The sequence below is a fragment of the Dysidea avara genome, chromosome 1, assembly GCF_963678975.1.
Source record: "Dysidea avara chromosome 1, odDysAvar1.4, whole genome shotgun sequence".
Lineage (NCBI taxonomy): Eukaryota > Metazoa > Porifera > Demospongiae > Dictyoceratida > Dysideidae > Dysidea > Dysidea avara.
In genome coordinates, this window is record NC_089272.1 from 2,988,423 (window position 1) to 3,009,670 (window position 21,248).

Consider the following 21,248-nt stretch of genomic DNA (forward strand, 5'->3'; position numbering starts at 1 on the left):
ACTTAAGGTATGGAAGCAGCCCTATCAGATAACTGCCCAACACATAGTTCACACAGACAAACCAGTTCCAATATGCCTATCAAGATTCATGGGAAATAGTCGATCTGTTTTGCTGGTAATGGCCACATATGGTAAGAAGCTTTACTGTACAAACAATTTTGCAACCTTCTCAGGTTCCTGTTAAACAAAGCCTCAATACAATTCATATGTTTTTGGTTCTACACAGTAGATTATCTAATAGTGTGACCAAATAAGGAATAAACAAGTAGTTAAATCATTCCTCTGGTATAAGGCTTCTAGTATTAATAGCAACAGTAAACAATGAGATGTTAAGGAACTACAACACATACTATTCACACCAATATGTAATTGCTCACTACGTATGTAAAGCAAATACAATGTTACGGTACTGCTCAAATGCAACGTCACCTTGCAAAAGTGTGAGCGATCAAAAAGCTCATTAATTAAAGGGTGTGGCACCCATTTTGCTTACGAGCATTCACCCATATGAAACTAAATGAATATCACAAGCAAAACAGGTGCCACGTATGCCCTTTAATTAGCAACTTTTTTTAATTGCTCGTACCCTCACCTGACAACGTTACATTTGAGGAGTACCGTACCTTGAATTATGACTGGTCCCACATAAATACCTGGTTGCCGGGGGCAGGTCTCACATTAACGTCTAGTGCAGAGAATTCTGTACAGTGCCACATACTACAGATTATCAACAAATTGAAAAGCATTTTATGGCCTAAGCTAATGAATACATTAAGAAGACTATATGTACACCTCAGTGATATGAAACAGAACTGATAGTCATATGGGGCAATTGTCATTACTGGTCCAGTGGCTGTATCCCGCTAAGTCTACACTTTTTTCGAGTGATTTTGGCAGTTATATTACATGGTGTGAGTTGTTATCACGTCATGGTGCTACACAGCTAGTTTTATTGTTGTACCAATATTTTTTATGGTGCTATTGCTAAGGCAAGCCATTTAAGGTACTTGTTTCAGCATTACCTAACTCCACAAAGATTGAAGGTTATAAGGCCGTATAATAATATCTGAAATTGGACCCGTAATCAAGACAAGTCGTAGCCTTAACGAGGATTATCTGTGTGACGTCACCAGTGCGAATCCCTATTATCTATGGTATGACGACACCTAAGTATGAAAATACGTCCTCTTATAATTTCAAATACACATCTTAATATAACTTGTTTAATTTCACCAGCAAGTGTCCAACAAACTGTGAAACCTACTGATAAGAAAAACTACACAAAAACCAATAAATTGAGCCATAGTGACAACCTTTTACAAATATCCCATATCTACAGTGGTATATGTAATTTACTGCAATAACAGTACAGCATATCTTGAATAACATGCCTTAACCAGAGCGTTCAAGGATGTAGGAAGTACTCAGAAGTATTGACAGACTTTCTGCTAACTTACTGACTCTGTAGTTGAATACTAATCCCACAAGGCCCTTATCGGTAAAAGAGTACATTAGCATTTGCATGTCTACAGTGAGGTGTTCCAGGTCAGTTTATGTACAGAGCAATATTGTGGGACCGTAACAAAGTGCTGTGTTTGGGATCTACCGGTCACTATAATGAGGTGGTCTTATTACACTAGACTAAAAACTAACTTGTAAACACCTTCTATTCCAGACTGCAGTCTGCATGCTGAAGTGCCAGGGGTCTACATGTATGCATACACACTGACAGTATAGTACAAATGGGACTAAGTCCTTTTCATGTATAATCTCTACAAGAGTCAACAAGACTGGACTGGCAGATGAAGCACAATATACAGTGTGTACAGACTGCTCCGCATACCATCAGGTCACTTTCCTGTTGCAGTCTATTACAAGGAATCCTGGCTTGGATAAAGGACAAGTCACAGGTGTTAATCACATATACATGCTATACAACCAATAGGGACTTCTATCTCTATTGGAAGCTTATTGATGCCTCTGGCACAATGATGTCATGGTACAAGTTATCTTCCTGTCAAAACTAAAAACAGTTTTGAAATAACACAATGTACACTGTACACACACGTTCCGAAATGGCCTGCTATCAACCAGATTCACCACAGATATCAGGTGCACAGCACAGTCAAGGAATTCAAGGAAGAAATATAACCCTTTCCTTTCCTGCCCACACACAAAAGAAAAATGGTCTATGGTTGACTCAAGTTAGTTAAAGAGCACTAGTATTTCAAGACAGCTGTGCAACCATCCCCATCTATACTATAGTGTAGAAATGCAGTGAAGGGTCTATGGCCTAATTGAGGGTTTACACATTGAGTATAGTGTACAACAAGCTTTATTCATGTACAGCTTCTAAAAAACATTCTTTCCTGTCTGGAATGTATTTTTATGTGAGAGTGTATGAATACAATAGTACCTGTGTTGTAACTAAGGTCACCAGCACAGATGAAACACTAAAAGTTTATTATATAATTACAATCCAATTACTATTAGTCACTATCCTCTACTAGGGACCTACAAATTATTATGAGCTCTGAAGCCTCTGATGAATGTTTTTGACTTTAAATATTTCACATAAGACAAAAAATTATATCAGGTAGATGTATATTTGGGATCATGGAGGTTGGGATTTTTCTGGCCTAAAAAAATCACCGAAAACCAGCTTCACAATACCATTCTGGTGCCTTAGCAGTATTGGTTGGGTAAAAAAACCAAGCCCAAAAGTGCCTTCAGTACGACCCTAAATGTTTCCAATAGATTGTTAAAATTTTTTTAAAAAGTTTATTCAACAAAATTTTCTACTGACTGACTGCCTGCCTGATTCCTTCAGACAAGCGTAACTTGATAACAGCTAAGGCTACGGGCTTGATTTTTTCACTGTTCGACGTTGCTTCGTCCTGAGATGTGCCTTTTGGCATACTGCAGTACATACAATGCACGCATCATGGGCTTACGTTTGTCCTCCTTTGTGATCTATTTCTTTATGCTGACAACCCATGGTGCCAATTCGCGGTAGCATGATACATGGCTTCTGTACATTTGTAAATGTGTATTTTCTGTGGTGACTGGATTGATTGCAGAGGCACTCACTGTTCTTCATTTGTAATGCTGTGTGACAGGCTGAAAGCAAAGTGTAATGGGCATCACTTTCGAGTCAGTAATTGATAGTCGGGGTGCATGAATCGTCCATATTCTTTGCAGTGACTTGATTGAATGCAGAGGTGCTTCTCCTACTGTTCTTCGTTTGTACAGATGATTGTGGAATCTCAACACAGGAAGTGTAGGCTTGATCACCACACTTCAAAGTAATTGCATCATGTTTTTCGGCTTGGTCTTATGTTGCAAAGATAGCGCAAACGTCTGTAGCACTGTGTAACGGGCTGAACATAGCTGACTTCACCTTTGAGTCAGTAATTGATAGCTGGTGCGCACATTCACATGAAAACATTAACTTTGGTGCCATCCTTTCTTTTGATGCGGTATGCACAGGTTCACCAGTTATAATAATTAAAGTTACAAAAAGTAAACAAACAAATAAACAAATATAAAGAAAAATTAAGAATTTTAAGTTTGATAAGGGATCATTGAAAAAAAAAGTAGGGAAACAAGGGAGGTTGCCTACAGCTGCAGATATACGTACTAATGAACATTTAATCCCTAATGCAGTCACGAGTATTGCAGGCAGATATGGGGCATTGATTGAATTCAAGTGCAAGTGTACGCGACCTCCCTTGTTTATTTGCTTTTTATTTCTATGATCCCCATAATGTTTCCTTATATATACTTGTCTAGGAACTTGGAATGATTACTTCGCACAATGAGCCACTTGGAAACAATATCATACACTACAATGACCTAGTAAACCTCTGAGCACCATCCTGAAGCTTGCTTAAGCCGATATTAAGTGCTGTGCTTACAATTAGTCCTGAATTTCTTTTTTTTGCACTCAATTAAAAGTGCACTCATCACATAACTGTAAAGCATAAACAATTCAAGACACAAGCTTCAAGACTTGTTGAAGAGACAATGTTACTTGGATTTGTGTTCAGGTTAACTGCTGCAATTAGTTTTGTGGCTGCTTTGCAGTTTACAGGTGGCTGGTGGTGACAGGATTTGAGATTATACCATGCTACAGTTCATCATCTGCATGGCGAAGGTTAGCTATTGTGTTTACAGCAATAATAGCGACAAGTTTGCTTATCCCTCACATCAATTAAAGACTATTTTTAAGCACAGGGCTTGATATCGGCTTGACTATGCTATATAACCACGTTTAAAAGATTCTGCGGGATGTTTATAGTACTTACTTAGTATTCTTTTTTGGCTATACTGGAATTCATGTTTTGGGATGTATGAGCCAATCCATAGGTGAGTCCATTTTCCACATTATAGTCATGTGATAGTCACTGGTGAGTCAACACTTACCACATCAAAGGAAAGAATGATGCTGGCCAGACATAACACACATCCCAACTGTCAATTACTGGAAAGCATTTTTTTCAGCTTTGTTCCACCTATTATGAACATCTAGTGCTAGAAGTGCCACTGCAGTCAGTCCAGTCAGTATGGAAATTATGGGACAATTCTCATAACAGCTAGCTTGGACTGTGTGTTACCATCAACACCTTCAAGGCAGTGAAGAAAGAAGTGGGACATAGAGGAGGTAAGTCCACTGTAGCTGCTGTGGTTGATGAAAAGGTACATTTTGGGAAGCAATCAAGCCCATGGCACTAAGCATAGTCAAGCTGAAGGCATCAGTTAGTCAGTTAGAAGAAAATTTAGTAAATTGAATCTTTAAAAATTACATAGAAACTTGTTGGAAGGATTTGGGGTTGCTCTGAAGAAATTTTTGCACTTGACCAATATCACCAGTTGTTTTGAAAGGAAGTGAGGTTTTTTTGGGTGATCTTGAAGAGAAGAAAGCCCACACCTACATGATCCCCACCATACAGTACTACCATACTGTATGACATATATGAATGTAACACTTTCACACCTCAGATCAAAGGAGCTGCCAGGGTTATATTTCATATGTAGCCCAGCTAGCCATGCTACATATGAAATATAGACCGGGATACATTTGGGCAGCGATTATGTAACTTCTGGGAAAAAATAGTGTAAGTTGCCCTGGACAACTTGAAATATACGTAAGCAAGAAACAATGTCACTGGGATGTGAAATTTAACCTACACATCAATAGAGTTGTTTATTGACCACTCGACTGGGTCTATCTACATTCCACACAGTTCCAGCTACATTCCAAACAGTTCTAGCTACATTCCACAGGGTCTAGCTACATTCCACACAGTTCTAGCCACATTCCACACAGTTCTAGCTGCATTCCACAGGGTCTAGCTACATTCCACACAGTTCTAGCTACATTCCACACAGTTCTAGCTACATTCCACAGGGTCTAGCTACATTCCACACAGGTCTAGCTACATTCCACACAGGTCTAGCTACATTCCACACAGTTCTAGCTACATTCCACACAGTTCTAGCTAGGGTCTAGCTACACATTTTCTGACTTTCTGTATTAACAGGCTTAGCCTTCTCATAGATCATTAGTGGGATAGTATTTGTAGATACTGCAGTTGAAGTTAGTGACTGCTCTATTCGAAAGTTTTGTAACAATCAATACCATTTGATTGTTGAACATTTACCACTGGGATTTGGATACTTGAGGACACCAGACATTTAGTTAAAGTCCCAAAGCATCCCTTAGTACATAAAGTGACCTGGAAAATCAGGACACCTTGACAATCAGGACACCTTGACAATCAGCACACCTTGACAATCAGCACACCTTGTCAATCAGGACACCTTGACAATCAGGACACCTTGATGATCGGGACACCTTGATGATCAGGACACCTTGATGATCAGGACACCTTGATGATCAGGACACCTTGACAATCAGGAAACTACTGGCAGGTCTCAAAATGTCCCTAGTATAGACTGTTTGCCTTTTGAACATGTGATAATTTAACTGTAACTTTTCAGTACACTTGCTGGTCAAAAAATGTATTATGGCCTATGGCGGTGACAACATTTTTGGTTAATTGTAGCATGCTAGTGCTATGGAAAGTGTAAGGTTCAAGCTACAAAGATGAGGGATGATTCCTACCCTACGATTTACACAATCTCAGGTTTATGGGATAATACAAAACCTGCTTAAAACTTTCTTCGTTAGACTTTATTACCGATTAATGCTTATTAAAGTGTTATGTACCTTTCAATATTTCATCCTGTTCACTAAAATATTTTTAAAAAAAAGAAATTTCTGTCCATATCTTGACCAACATATTGATACATAAAATGGAAACACACAATACACACACTACAAAGGTATACAAGCTGCATGAAACATACACAGACACACACAAAAACAAAGTCACCCAATGTGGGGTTTGAGCCCATGACCCTGAGATTAGGAGACTCATGCTCTACCAACTGAGCCAGCCGGGCATCCGTTGGTGATGTACTGACTGTTGCCATGGTTGTAGTATGTCTGACTGCAGGTTTACGAAAGCAACCAAAAGTTAACAAGTTGCCCAATGTGGGACTTGAACCCACGACCCTGAGAGTAAAGGTCTCATGCTCTACCGACTGAGCTAGTCGGGCACCTGTTGATGATGCAATGACTGTTGTCATAGTTGTATTGTGTCTGACTGTTGGTTTACTAAAGCAACAAAAAGAAAAAAAAGTTAAAAAGTCACCCAACGTGGGGCTCGAACCCACGACCCTGAGATTAAGAGTCTCATGCTCTACCGACTGAGCTAGCCAGGCACCTGTCAATGATGTATTGACTGTTGTCATGGTTGTAGTGTGTCTGACTGTTGTCATAGTTGTAGTGTGTCTGACTGTTGTCATAGTTGTAGTGTGTCTGACTGCTGGTTTACGAAAGCAACAAAAAGTTACCAAGTTGCCCAACGTGGGGCTCGAACCCACGACCCTGAGATTAAAAGTCTCATGCTCTACCGACTGAGCTAGCCGGGCACTTGTTGATGATCTACTGTCTGTTGCTATGATTATTGTACAGTGTGGGTGTAAATTGCTGTGTGTATGTGAGTCTGTTCTTGTCTACGTTAACGTATAATCTGGCCTGACCACAAAACAGCTTGGGCCACTGAAAATGGTATAAGCTAACAAGTTATCAAGTGCTAAGGGTAGCAATAAACATTGTCGACTGTTCAATTAGAACATTTTTTGTTGCCTGATACATGGCATGGAACCAAAACGCAGTAGATTCAATCTCCTGAAGCAGTCGGATAGACAAGGGAGCTATTTATGACATGTACAATAATTCCAACCAAACAAATGAGATGAGCAAATGTGGAAGAGCACAAAGCATTAAATACTGACCTGATTACACGCCAGCAAGACAACCACATGAATACAATACTGACAAAAGATAACACTTTTGTAATTTCAATCAAAACTTTTCAGCTCAAACACATACGGTGTTAACACTGATGGATTTTGTCTTCATGCCTAAGCTGTGCTTAAGTAGCTTTTCTTCCATTAAGTATTAGTCTTATGCATTTGTAGAATCAAAATAACAGCCTGTCATCTGCTATTATACCCTACTAATTATCAACCAAGATGCACGTAGCTCTGTTATTTTGACAAGTCATCTTCACACTGCAATTGCATAGCTCAACACACCTAATAAAACACTCATAGACCCATATAAGGAATAAAGGCAATTCCAGTTATCTCATTTATACAGATCCATCAATACATGTGAGAACAAATTCAAAAGTTGATTAGCAATGTATACCAAAAAAGCAAAACAGCAGCAGAAACCAAGTCCAAAGAGGCGTACAGTGATCAATCAAATAAGATGGAACACATAGGAGACTTCTACACACCATACACACACATTAATATTTAATTGGCCCCTAAATTTTACAATTCTGGGATCATGTAATTGATAAAGCGGTAAGAAATGTAGCTATCAGCTACAAGATAAAACACACAGCACTACTAAACACATGCATGCATGGTTGCATGCACACACACGACAGATTCGGTCAAGAAACTCTTCAGCTGTGCTATAAATATTACAGAGTAGGCTAGACCCTTTTATAATCTATGGCTAGAGCAATGCTCATGGAACTACATTGAACTTGGCCCATTGCAACTAATTGTCAATAACATACACCCACACTTCAGTAATGATCACCATATACATGTATGGCATAAACACGGAAGAGATTCTGTACAACGTCACGTACCGTTCTAGCTCCAGTTATTTGCAACAATTCATCTTGCAGTACGCTCATGTCGCTCCTCTTGTTCAACTCGATGAGGAATATGTCGGCTCGAACATCTCCAAACAGCTTCTTGACTCGCACGCAATATGGACACGTGGCCTTGGAGAAAACGACCACAGCGTGTTCCGAAACTGTCTTCTGTATGAACTGCTTGGCATCTTGGTTACTGCCACCAGACGCAGACTGATTTCCACCCATCGGATTACTGGCTGTGGATGTACTCGTTCGCCGTCCGATAGAACAGCTGGCTGTATTCTTATTTATTCGTTATCTACGTGTTTGATTGCGTGAACTGCGCACGTGATTGACCTAAAAATGCAGGTGTATGTTCTTGCTGAGTTTGAAGCATCTACCGGCCATGCAGATCCCCCTAGTGGGATATAAATCAACATAATACGGATCATAGAGTAGGTATAGAGAATCTATGCATGGACATACTGACTAACCCCAGGTACCTGGGGTTAGTATATCCGCTATGATCTATGCAAGGATGAATGAAATAGGATGTGTAGTTCATGGTAGAGGCCGGCAATTTAGCATTGCCTGGGCATTACAGCATTATTGAGTAGCTTATGATATCAGTAGTTAGCTAATACCCAGTCCCCTCCCCCCAACACACTCACACAAGATCGAGATACTCTACTGAATGGAGCAGTCAGTCAAATACTCTAATAGAACAGTCGTCACACAATGCTACCTTCATAGTTGCTGAGTATAGTATGAAAAAAAACTAGCATCTGCAGCACTATCATATCACACTTAGCCAGCTAAGGATATTTTGCAAATGAAATGCACTTGGTCTTGCAGGGCGTATGGAGGGGGGGTTCCGGGGGGTTCAGGACCCCCCTGTAAAATTTAGACTTCTGCAAGCAGGATCCTAACACACCATTTAGTGTGGCAGGACAAAATGAGCAGCGGCGGAGGAAGTAGTTGATATGAGGGGGGGCTGGGCTGACCCAGACTTATTTCTATAGTTTGGTAAGGTGAGACCAAAAAAAAAAAAAAAAAAAAAAAAGGTCGCAACCAACTGACAAGAGCTTTTTACCTCACCAGCTACCATTTCTAGCTGATAAACTACATAAAAATCCTTTCATAGCTCGCTACACACTGAATACTTTATTAGAGTGACTGCTCTATTAGAGTATCTCGATCTTTATCACGGTTTTCAGCCCCGCTCCAAGAAAGATAATTTCGGTGTGATATCATTCTGAGGGGGGGCTTTAGCCCCCTAGCCCCCCCCTTTCCGCCGCCTATGAAAATGAGTGAGCAATATAGTGTAATGGCACAGCACAACAATTGATAAAACTTACATTCATCTCTCAGGGAAGGATTTACAGAGGCAACATGAGCCCTCTTCAAAACTTGTTAAAAAGATCGATATACTCTAATAGAGCAGTCAGGTATATACTCTAATAGAGCAGTCAGGTATACTCTAATAGAACATGCATGTAAATATCCATGTCCATATGAAGTTATTCAGACATTCCAACATTAAATGCAAAACTTAGCATGACCTTATACTGCTATAGCTTTGGTGTGCAGTGTTTAAAGATATAGAGCTCCAGTAATTTATCACTTGTGTTATGCAAAATGAATTCATGCTATGCATATTTGTATAGTTATATTGTTTTGATTGTCATTTGTATCAGTGGATTCATGGCTCCTATACCACAGTGAGATATAACCATCACTTACAGATTACTATATGTCTCTATGTGTTATGCTGTCTGTTTCCACTAGGTGACTTTATCTAGTAGTACCTTCATCCCAGGGGTACTTAATGCATTATAATTAATGTACTTTTTGCATAAAATATAGCAATTTGCTGAGTTTTGATTTATTAAAATACTGAAAGTCTCTCAGCGGCTGGGGGCTGCGCCCCCAGACCCCTGCTTCTAGTAACTCAATGCTGGAACCCCCCTTCACAAAATCCTGGCTACGCCCCTGTCTTGTGTATGTCATTCTTTAGGGCCATAACTATTAGCTATAGCTAGCTCAACTACTCATGTCTGCATGTCAGTTATTCCTATATAACTCTTGATCAATGTAGTCCACTTAGAATACTAATAGTTGTGTATAACCACTCAACATCAAAATTGTTATCCCTAAAACATATGAAATAGCTTTAGGTTCTGGGGGGCTGCACCCCCCCACACCCCCTGCTCCATATGCCTACTACCTTGGTGCCCCCCCCCCCCTTTCCAAACCTTGGATCCACCTGTAGCTCAAATATTCAGTGTAGTTGTTCTTCCATACACTGAAGAATTAAAACAAATACAAAGCAATGCCGGCACAACAATAACCACACAAGTGCAGAAGCAAAAAAAGTACAATGCAATCATAGTTACAAGAGCTACGTATTTAAACACAACAACACAAATACAACCACCAGAGTACGGCAGAATGTCTAAATAATTTCTTGGCAAATAATAGTCTGCAAAACACAGATTGAATAAATCGTTGGGAGGATCTACATACAGTAGTATGATCCATGTCCACATGTCCATGTTCCATCTATAGTATGCACGATGACTTATCATAATTATGTACTTGTTCAGTTGCCTTGTGGAACTGACACTCAACTGGTACCATGCTACTATTTTGTACAGGCGGTATTTTACTTCACTGCACCACCTGTACTTTTTTTGCACATAATTATAGGGATGTTGTAAGGCAATAATAAATAAATCCTCTTGTAAAGAATCTGCTCACAAGGATATACCATTAGGCCATACACTTATTGTTAACTTTCAGACCGGCGAAAGTTAGTATAAATGTACCTGACTGTTTTATTAGAGTTATATGCTCTATATTAGCTAGAGCATCTTGATTTGTTACTGTCCAACAATGAAATTAAGGAAAGCTCCTTCTTCTGACATTGAGGTTGGTCTTTAGCTGCCTACTAGCCTACATTCCTCTATACATGTCTACCCAGTCATCTACTTAGTCTTAGCCATTAAGATTAATAATGGTGAAACGTGATGTCACCAAATTTAGGTGGCCAAGAGACAGTGTTGCAAGTGAGATCTGAAAATTTTGTTACAGCGTTGCTCATTGAACCTTAGACATAATTCAAACATTTTTGATGCTATGTACAATATAATTCTGTCTCTAACAAATTTTTACCCATATAGGCATGCATATAGCACAAGGGGGTTAGAGTATCCTTTTCATTTAGAAATTGAGATACTCTAATAGAACAGTCATTGATTCTAATAAAACAGCATGATTATAAAACACTATTTGTCATTTTGAACAACTAAAACACTTATTCTAAATTGAGTTACTGACTCTTTCCACATCCTATAGTGACTATAGAAATTCTCTGGAGATGAAAAATCATGCAGCTGCATACCACATTTCAGGATTATCTACTGTAGCTATATGAATATTTTGTGATACTTGTGCAGGGGTCGACCTTATGCTAATTCTGTTCAATAAAAATTTTCAACTTAATTTCAGCCAAAATTAACACCAAAATCATTCTCAAAAAGTCAATTTTTCAAAATTTCCTTAGACTTTACAGCTACTACAGCTCAGTAGCATTCATCAGGCCCGTAGCCAGGGGCGTTCGGGGGGTTCTGAAGAACCGCCCTCTTTGAAAAAAGGTCCACAATTTCAGTTAAAAAGTCCACAATTTAGCAAAAAGTTTCATAATTTAACCAAAAAGGTCCACAATTTTAGTATACAAGTCCAAATTTTCAGGAGCAAATGTCCATTAGCTACAGTTTACTATAGATATTACTAATAAGAAACTAAATTAAGTGCTCTGAGTAACTAATTCAGAGCTTGTATTAAATGCAATGCAAGATCAAGATACTCTAATAGAACAGTCAACCACTCTAATAGAACAGTCACAATTACATTTTTCTTTTAAAAGCTACTTAATGTACATGTAGATTGTCTAAACCGAGCTTTCATTAAAATATAAGATTATGGTGGACAAGCCCCTCCATGCAGAGCCCATGAATAGCATCCATGCTTCAATTTCATGCAATGTGTAAATTTCATTGTTTAAGACACCCTTTGTTCTGCTCCACTGCCCCTGTTGATCATGGCAGAGTGCTCAATCTTTCCCATTCTTATTCACTGTGACATTCCAATATTATTATATTTAGACACATACATGTGCAGATGGTATAATTACAGTAGCAGTATAGAGATTTTTTCCAGATATCATCCATACAGCTGGTCTTCAGTTTACCTAAAAAAAATTGTTATTTTTATTGACTGAAATGCCACTAAATTTGACCTTTTAGCATCTATTTTCAAAAAAATTCCTGGGGGGAGGGGAGGGGCATGCCCCCAGACCCCCCTAGTTTCAGCATATGAAGCATGCTGGGTGTGCATACCATAATATTATCTGAATCATGTCATATAAGAAGGCCCACTTTTCTTCTAAAAGAACCTACCCAGATAAAAGTCTGGCTACGGCCCTGTTCATGCTTCCAGCATTGAACATTTACATATTTTAGTCAATATCAGAAGATTGATTTTTCAAAATTTCCTTGAGGAAGCCTAACACAATAGTAACTGATTCTTTCTAGCTCAGTATAATTTTATATAGCTACTATTAGCATTCATACTTCCAGTGTTGAAATCAGCAAATTTCAGTCATAATTTCCACCAATATCAATCTCAGAATGTTAGTATTTCAAAATTTCCTTATGGAGCAGCTCATAGGCCTTCACGCTATACTAATTCTGGTTTTTAACTCAGTAGCTATACTATTAACATTAGTGTTGAATTATCAACAAATTTCAGTCAAAATTGCCACCAAATTCAATCTCAGAATAACAATTTTTCAAAATTTCCTGAGGGGGGGATGCCCCTAGAAAGCTCATGCTTCACATTTGCAGAGTGTGCAAAACATACTGTGAAGTGACTTCTACTTGTGTGCCCCCCCTTAGCAAAATCCTGGATCCGCCCCTGAATACGAGTGTCTATTATATGATGCACATGCAAAGGGTACAATCACTGCAATTCAATTACAAAAATATCTTACTTGCATTGATTATGCAATACTTAATATAGCTACAGGACTATGCACACTGATAAATTATTAAACAGTTGCTACTGATATAGTCCAGCTAGGCTGTGCTTGAATTCTTTTAGACCATGTTGATGTAAGGAATTCCAAATCTTGATTGCGGTGGCAGGGAAAGAAATTTGTATAAGAGTCATCAATTGTAGTTATCGAGGTTAGAAATTGCCTCTGGTGTGATGGATGTTTGGGTTAGGAATAAGGACATCATTAGCATTAGCTAATATTGATCTGGTGAGATATAATTTTAAATAATGGCTAGGGTGGGTTAGATAGCATTCCAGTGACTCTGGCATATCGAGCTCGAGAATAGTTGTTAGTTACAAATCTGGCTGTTCATCTTTGGAAACTGATTTCATTGTCATCATGCAATGTCTCTTTGTGTGTGGGGTGACCAAAATTGTAGCTGCATATTCTAAGATAGGTTAAACGAGAGCTTTGTAACAGTTGTTTTCGATTGGACACTTGTTCAAGTTATGTTGTAAAAAGCATTTGGTATATTATTGGAATTGTTTAATGTGGATAAGCTTGTATTGATAGTTACACTTAAATACTTTGGCATGAATTACTTAGCAGAGGATATATATTTGGGGAAAGAAATTTGCATTTTTCTATATAAGTCGAATGAAATTTACCAGTCAGCTAGCCTGCCTGCCCACTGTTCCAGAGTGTTAAGGTCCTACGGTAGTCATCTTGTGAATGAATGGTAGTACACTATTAAAATTCAGGTGTACCAAAAGCACCTTTAGGGGTGACCAGTTGCATGTTTAAAAACAACTCCATTCAGGTGTTAGAAAAGGGTGCTGTGGTGACACTTAGAGGGTGTGAAAGAAAAGTGCTTAGGTGCTGCAAGAAATATAACACCAGAGTGTAAAAGTGCTACAGGAGGTGTAAATCCAGGGTGTGTGGTGGGGTGCACTGTTAATTTCCAACACTTTCGTGGGGGTGGATCTCCTCCTATACCTTCATTTTCATTGATGATATATTTAGGAAACACATATTATGACCTGTGAAATACAGTAATTCAACATGATTACAAGTACACTTACTTCCTTGTCTTTCTACACTTTATATGTAAGTTGCAATTTGTACTTATAACGTAACTACCAAAGAAACTTTTAATTGTGGGATTTCATTCATGGAAACACCCTTGTAGGTGCAAAGGGTGTTCCCATTACACCTCATCAATGAAATATCACTACCAGAGAAGTATGCCATGAAACGTCTATGTTTTTTCCATGAAATGTTAAATCACCCCTATGAAATGTACCATGAAAGTCAATTCATGGTATAGCATGGGTTGTTTCATGGGCCATGAAATGTGTCTCCAGATCAGATTTTCATGGTAAATTCATGGCATTGCAGAGATTTCATGGGTGCAGTATCCATGAAACGTTAAAATTCATGGGATAAACCATAGGTATTTTCATTGGTATTTCATGGTTATTTTCATGGCAATTTCATGGCAATTTCATGCACTGTATCTGGTAGTGATAGTTGTATTGATTATCATAATTATATAGAAGTGCAGCATTTCATGCATAGTAAACAAATTTCCTTTAGCACAATGTAAAAGCATTTATGCAGCTATTGTTTGGAAAACCAATCCACATATGACCGAATTTGACAAAATAAGGCTTACACGCACATCTACTTTATGACTTTGAAGTACCATAACTCATTCATTATATATGTAGGAGTATGCCATTAGTTTCCAATTTTGAACTGGTATTTTACTATGCTATGGAAGGACTTTGTGCAAATTTTAGGCCAATAGCTTGCTGAGTAGTCAAGTTACAGCTGTTTAAAGTCAGAAAATTGGATGTGCATAGAAGCCTTGTTTTGTCAAATCCGGTCACATATTTATTTTAGAAGTTTGAGATAAATGGTTTAGATTTAAAATTGCCAAAGCACACATATGAAATTACACCAGAGATGCATCAATTTATTACCTTTCAGATACTTGTAGTATTCCTGCCAAATAAGAAAGAAAATCAGATAACTTTAATGAGTGAGCTAGCTAGCTCACTACAGTAAAATGCATATTTGTGCATACAGTATGTGATGAATTAGATAATGTCTTGATTGGTGTTCAGGGGCTGTTTACAGCACAGTCCACAAGTGCAGTCAGTGACTAAATGTGATATGCATGAAATGTACTTAGGTAGGGTAAGTAATATGTAGGAGATAATAGTTCACATTTGCTGTTTAATGAGGCAAATTTGAACTATCATCTTCTACACATCACATACACCACAGGAGTTCACACTATGTACAACATGTTTGGAGCATATCGCAAACACATGACACTTTTTGTGTAGTGGAGGTAGAATCACAGCTGCTCACAAAGGAGTGGAAGGTGGGCTGTAGAGGAGTGGGAAATAAAGACTGCAATTGAAATCCAGACATGCATGAGGTTACAGAGCTGTGCTGGCTCCTAAGTGCCTGGTATATATGCAGCAAAATCAATTATCAACACAGAATAATATGTTGGGAATCTAACATAGGCCATCCACCAATTCCTGTCAACCCCAAGACAGTCAACATTACCAAGGCCAGAAATTTCCATTAAACTTTTCACACCACCTGCACCATTAAAGCCAGAATCAAGTAGTTTGAGCTTAAAACCATGAACTAATATGGTAGTATGGCTATACGCTCTGGTGGTATTTGATTTTGTCTGATGTGCAATTTGTATCAGTTTTGTAAAATCTGATGCTATTAATAGCTACTATTATATTTCACTTGAAACTGCAGGTGTTTATCTTGCATGATAATTCATGGCAGGTGCTGTTGTCATGGGGGCCGATAAATCACTTGGCCCATAAATAAATTGCAGTCAAGTGTTTCTGCCATACTTCTAACAGTGTTAGTAACTGTATGCGATTACATGTACATTACACCCTATCATGAAGTGTTAGATCTCTGTTTAGGGTTTCCAATGAACAATTAAGGGTGCTTACAAAATGGTAACACCCAACAAGTGTGACTATAAACCTCTTATGGTGGTTATTATTTTCAGGGGTGTTGCAACAACACCCCCTTGATTTTTAGAAAATCATAGGTGTCATGGTAGCACCTAAGTTTTAACAGTGTATATACAATAGCACATCATCTGCATCTTGGATGTAATTGTTAGGCAGGTCATTAATGAAGCAAAGAAACAATAGTGGAACTGCTGGAACAAGTATACAGTCCCCTGAAGAACACCAGATGACACTCCATTCAAGTCACTTGGTTGACCATCAACTACATACTACACACTGAGATCTGTTTAAGGTAAAGTTTTTCTTTATCCAATCTAATACATGGTCACACAGAATATTATGGTGATACAATTCATCAAATACATGCATGCACTAGCTATATACATATGTGTTTCAGAAATTTTGAGCAAATGTAGGTCAGAGAAACAGGTCTGTAATTGTTAGGGGTAGCATGATTACCCTGGGTACAATATGCACCTCAAATGGTAAGAAGGACTGGTGAAATATTCCCCAGCAAAATAAGAGTAAGTGGATTAGGGGGCAAGAAGTTAACGAAATTCCTTCAACAGTTAATCTAACACAGTTAGAGAGTCACTATAAAAATTACTGATGCAAGTCAAAGGAATCCTCCTCTCAACTGATTTGACATACCTTATAAAGATTATCAAATTTCCTTGTTCTGCCAATGTGTACATATTGTTACACATCTGATAGAATCCCTTGGCACTGTACTGCTTGTGTTAGATACTCACCTCTGATTCATTATCATTGGCCTGCATGTATATTTGTATATATGCATGTTGCTGTGTATTTGCTCACTAATAAATTCACTTGTTCATTTTGTGCACACTATATGAGAGGTATCATTTGATTGTCTGCTATAGAACTACGTATATAGTATAGTTATATGATAGAATCGTGCACTTTATAAAACTTTCCACAAATATTAATATTCTTTATGACATGATACTATTATGGCGTAATGATGGATGGTACTATAGAGTACTATTTATGTGAAAAAGATATGCACAATATATTGTCAATTTTATGCCATGTATGAACTGATCATGAGCTATGTACATGGTTACACCAGATGGCTACACATGATGGCATGATTCAGTGCATGGGTCTGATATTCTTGGAGACATACTCTGACCCAAAGGAAAGTAATTTGCTATACAAGATTGTAATGTTGTAAACTATAGACCCAGCTAGAGGTTCAGTAGCGGCAAACTATATGTACTGAAAAGTTTATTATTCGTGTGATTTGGAGTATCTAAAGTTTCGTGAACAACTGATTGCATGATAATGTATGTGTAGTACGTTAGCTACATATGCAGTAGTCTTTTAGTAAAAATACTGGCATCAATTTGCCTGAAGACAAGTTACTCCACTAACTCTGTGTAGGGTGGATATTCTATGGCTATGAAATGGGTTAAATGATACTTACAATAGCTAGCTCCATGTGAGCTGGCTACATATATAGCCTAGCTATAATAAACTTCTTAGTAAGTATATATCTAAGTATTTTTATTTCGTAGATAAATCATCATGCATTCTACAAAAAATATTTAGTTGATTGATTTCTATTTTACCACGTATAAGGCAAAATCTAATACCAGTAGCTACCACATACAATTTCAAACTGATAGCTTTGTAAAGCCATACTTGAAGGGTATATCTATGGTAAAGCCATAGATGGTCAGAAATACAATCAAATTCCTATACAGCTAACATCATCACAGAACCCATGCCTATTGAAGAATTCAGACTCTTGGTTTCTGCATTGTTGTGGTAGCTTCCTAGTATTAAATCAGCTTGCAGTAGCAAGACTTCATCATAATGACACAACAACAAATTTATGTGTTATGTAGGTCTACATCCAAATGACACAAAGTGTAAGTCTTATCTTGCTAGCTATCAATACAATGAGCATAAGAAACTTCACTGATGCAGTTCTATATTATTTTGTACAAGGGCCGTTTTTCTTATACTGTACGCTAGTATCCTTCATTTTGTGCCATGTCGTAGCTTGTGCTGACGGCAGTGTTCTCACGTGCAATGGACTGTAGCTTCAGTATCTATACAGCAAACTGATACGTATAACATAATTCATCATGTGTACAGTAGTTTCCGGTGCAGTATTCTACAATGTGCACATTGCGCATGCGCATGCATACTAACATACGTGTCTTCGAATATTTGAGCAGTATCGTTCGCTATAAAGTGCGAATTCGTCGTAATTGGTAGCAAAAATCGTCAGTGGTTGCTGCAGTGAGTCGACGGACTGATTTTTGGTGAGCAAAAGTTATCATCAGTGTCATTTAGCTACGTACTCCTGTTGCAGGTATATATACTGCAAGCGAGTTGCTACATAACTGATCAAGATGGGAGATGGAGAAACACCCTCAGTTGGATCCTACATCTTTAGTGTTACATTGAGCTCTATACCAAAAATTGCGATCATAGTAAGTGGCCATCCTGTTGCATGCTTGGCTAATAGAAAGGAGCTATATTGTTTGTTGCACAGTGGCTACACTTCAGTATTGTCAGTTGCATGTACTGCTGCATAACTATGATGTAATAAAAGCCAGTTTGTTACCTGCAGGTTAGTTAGTTGATATAAATTAGGCAGTCAATTGTAGCTATAGTTCTTTTTCTATCATTATTATGGTGCAGTCCAGTTGACAGCTCAATCCTTAGAATTAACAGTTAGGCCATGCATATTGTCAGACTATAATACAATAACTTTAGCTATGTAGCAAGATGTATCTACGTGTGGCCATTTTTTACAGATTGTAAGTGTTGATTTTAGTGGTCTATTGCAGTGTTGTCTCAACTATTAATATGCCACAGTTGTGAATGGTTTAAGTCATAGAATCGTGTGAAGATTACTGCTTTGTGTCCACACTCAAAATGTTTACAAATTTTAGTGTTAATTACCATACAGCTTCCTTAGTGCTGTGTAAGTCGCATACAAATTCATTACACCACATAGCTTGTTTTGGGGTAGTATACCACACACCCTGCATATGCAAGGCTTCTCAGGTGAAAACATACATGTTATTATTTTGATGGTTATGAACCCACCAAAGGATAAAAAAGAATTTACACTGTAAGGTATCTTGTATCTGTAACTGATACAGGGTGTTACCATGTAGATTCCAGTACAATGCTCTCTAGGTTCTTTAGTAGTTATGACAACGATTAAAGCAAATATCTACTATTGTTGATGATCCTCTATTCTACAGGTCTTCTGCATCATCATAGCTGCATTCAGGGCAGAGCTGTTTTCAGCCAGTTTTTCATTTACAGCAACTGGTGATCGAGATCTTCCGGTCCGAATCTGCTTCTATTTTGATGCTGACGACGACCCTGTATACTACGGAGATCGTGTGTGCAACAATGGCATCGCTGGTGCCATCATGAGTATCCTGTTTGCCATGGCCTTCATGATTATTGACCTCCAAATTCCATGTGCCACTTCAATGGTAACTTACTACACTGCATATGTGTTGAGTATATGTGTAACATGATATCACTTGTGCTTTATGTGTATAGTATGTGCATGTGTTATACATGGAACCTACTATAAATTTAGTTGCTATGCCTGTGCAATCCATCAGTGCACATACACATTTTTACATATATAGTATATGTACTTTGATGATCAGAACGTTTTTGTTGACTCAAGGTGTCCATATTATGTATGTATATAGAAAATTCATTTTCTTCTATTTATAGTTTGTGAGGCTATACCACTTCATGATCTTTGTGTTTGCTGTGGCATTTTCTGTTTACTGGTTAATATCTGCTGCTCTACTGGCTAACCTGTACACAAGATACTGTGATGACCTGCCAGGTGATTGTGATGACACTGATGAGAAGTTCATCCTACTGCCAATAATGGGATTTTTGACCATGGCTGCTTGGGTGAGTTCTTATAGCTAGTATTATATGTACTTTGTATAGTTGACATCTTAGTCAAAAAAGCAACTAGCTAGTTATGTTTTGTCACTGAATATATCCTCTTTTTCATCCACAGATTGGCCAGGCCATTCTCTCCCTGATCCGAACTATCACAGGAAAGTAGTACATTATCAACAAGATCTTCCAATAACTGAACAATGAGTGCATATATATATTATATATCTCATCTTTTGCAAGGTGCATGGCTTGTTGTGTTACATTGTTACATAGGAGTTTTCATAGAGTTTCTAGTACATGTAACATGATCTTGTGCTTCTGTAACTAGTCAGCTAATGTAATATAATGTTGTATAAGTTGGGCAATACTACTGTTACACCGGAATTAATATTATGATATGTCAACTATACTGAGAGGAGTACAATGGAGCCTGTAGGACCACCATGCAATATCATAATGGTCTTATTGATGAAGTCATGAAGTACACCTTAGGACCTACTTGAAATGGTTACTATAATGAGGTGGTCTTATTAAAGAGGTAAAGTACGGGGCACCCACTTCATGGCCACTAAAATGACTCAGTCATAAAGTACACCTATAGTTCTGTAAAGTACTTCATCATGCTTTCAAAGTGAAGATTAATAATGCTATAAGAGGTAACTGTTTTGTTAGAGTGTGTATCATTTCCCTGACAGCTGTAAATAATCTCAAACTAATTTCTGTAAGAGTAAAATTATTAGTCAATAATGTCAGACTCTATGGAGTAGCTACACCCACATGTTGAAGGGGGTTGAGGTTGCAATGGCGGATCCAGGATGGGGCATTTGGGGCAAATGCCCCCCCCCCCCCCAACCCACACACACACACACCTTGTGGAGGAGCCAGCCATAGCTACTTCTGATTAAAATAGCCACTAAACTTTATGTCAGCTAGGCCAAGATCAGTTTATAAACTTATGAAAATATGCACATTTTATTAACATTTATTACAAATTCACCTGAAACTAAAGCG

General features: G+C 38.1%; 1 protein-coding gene and 4 non-coding genes across 5 annotated transcripts; 1 reads left to right on the forward strand and 4 right to left on the reverse strand.

Annotated features, from left to right (window-relative positions):
• Positions 1-6,395: 6,395 nt before the first annotated feature.
• On the reverse strand, positions 6,396-6,468 carry Trnar-ccu (transfer RNA arginine (anticodon CCU)). The gene has a single exon. It is a non-coding gene; the product is annotated as a tRNA-Arg (tRNA).
• An 83-nt stretch (positions 6,469-6,551) lies between these two features.
• Positions 6,552-6,624, reverse strand: Trnak-uuu (transfer RNA lysine (anticodon UUU)). Its single transcript has one exon. It is a non-coding gene; the product is annotated as a tRNA-Lys (tRNA).
• Positions 6,625-6,716: 92 nt separating this feature from the next.
• Trnak-cuu (transfer RNA lysine (anticodon CUU)) lies at positions 6,717-6,789 on the reverse strand. Its single transcript has one exon. It is a non-coding gene; the product is annotated as a tRNA-Lys (tRNA).
• A 137-nt stretch (positions 6,790-6,926) lies between these two features.
• Trnak-uuu (transfer RNA lysine (anticodon UUU)) lies at positions 6,927-6,999 on the reverse strand. The gene has a single exon. It is a non-coding gene; the product is annotated as a tRNA-Lys (tRNA).
• Positions 7,000-18,521: 11,522 nt separating this feature from the next.
• Positions 18,522-20,593, forward strand: LOC136247364 (uncharacterized). Its single transcript, XM_066039039.1, has 5 exons — positions 18,522-18,607; positions 18,658-18,778; positions 19,562-19,801; positions 20,055-20,243; positions 20,356-20,593. The coding sequence occupies exons 2-5, from the start codon at positions 18,698-18,700 to the stop codon at positions 20,401-20,403; spliced, it is 558 nt and encodes a 185-aa protein (XP_065895111.1). The 5' UTR covers positions 18,522-18,607; positions 18,658-18,697; the 3' UTR covers positions 20,404-20,593.
• The last annotated feature ends 655 nt before the right edge of the window (positions 20,594-21,248 follow it).

Bases quoted from the DNA above. Each gene is read 5' to 3' on its own strand.
- LOC136247364 (XM_066039039.1), top strand. From the start codon at position 18,698: ATGGGAGATGGAGAAACACCCTCAGTTGGATCCTACATCTTTAGTGTT. The intron at 19,802-20,054 runs GTAACTTACTAC...TTCTATTTATAG, and splicing joins TTCCATGTGCCACTTCAATG to TTTGTGAGGCTATACCACTT. The intron at 20,244-20,355 runs GTGAGTTCTTAT...TTTCATCCACAG, and splicing joins TTTTGACCATGGCTGCTTGG to ATTGGCCAGGCCATTCTCTC.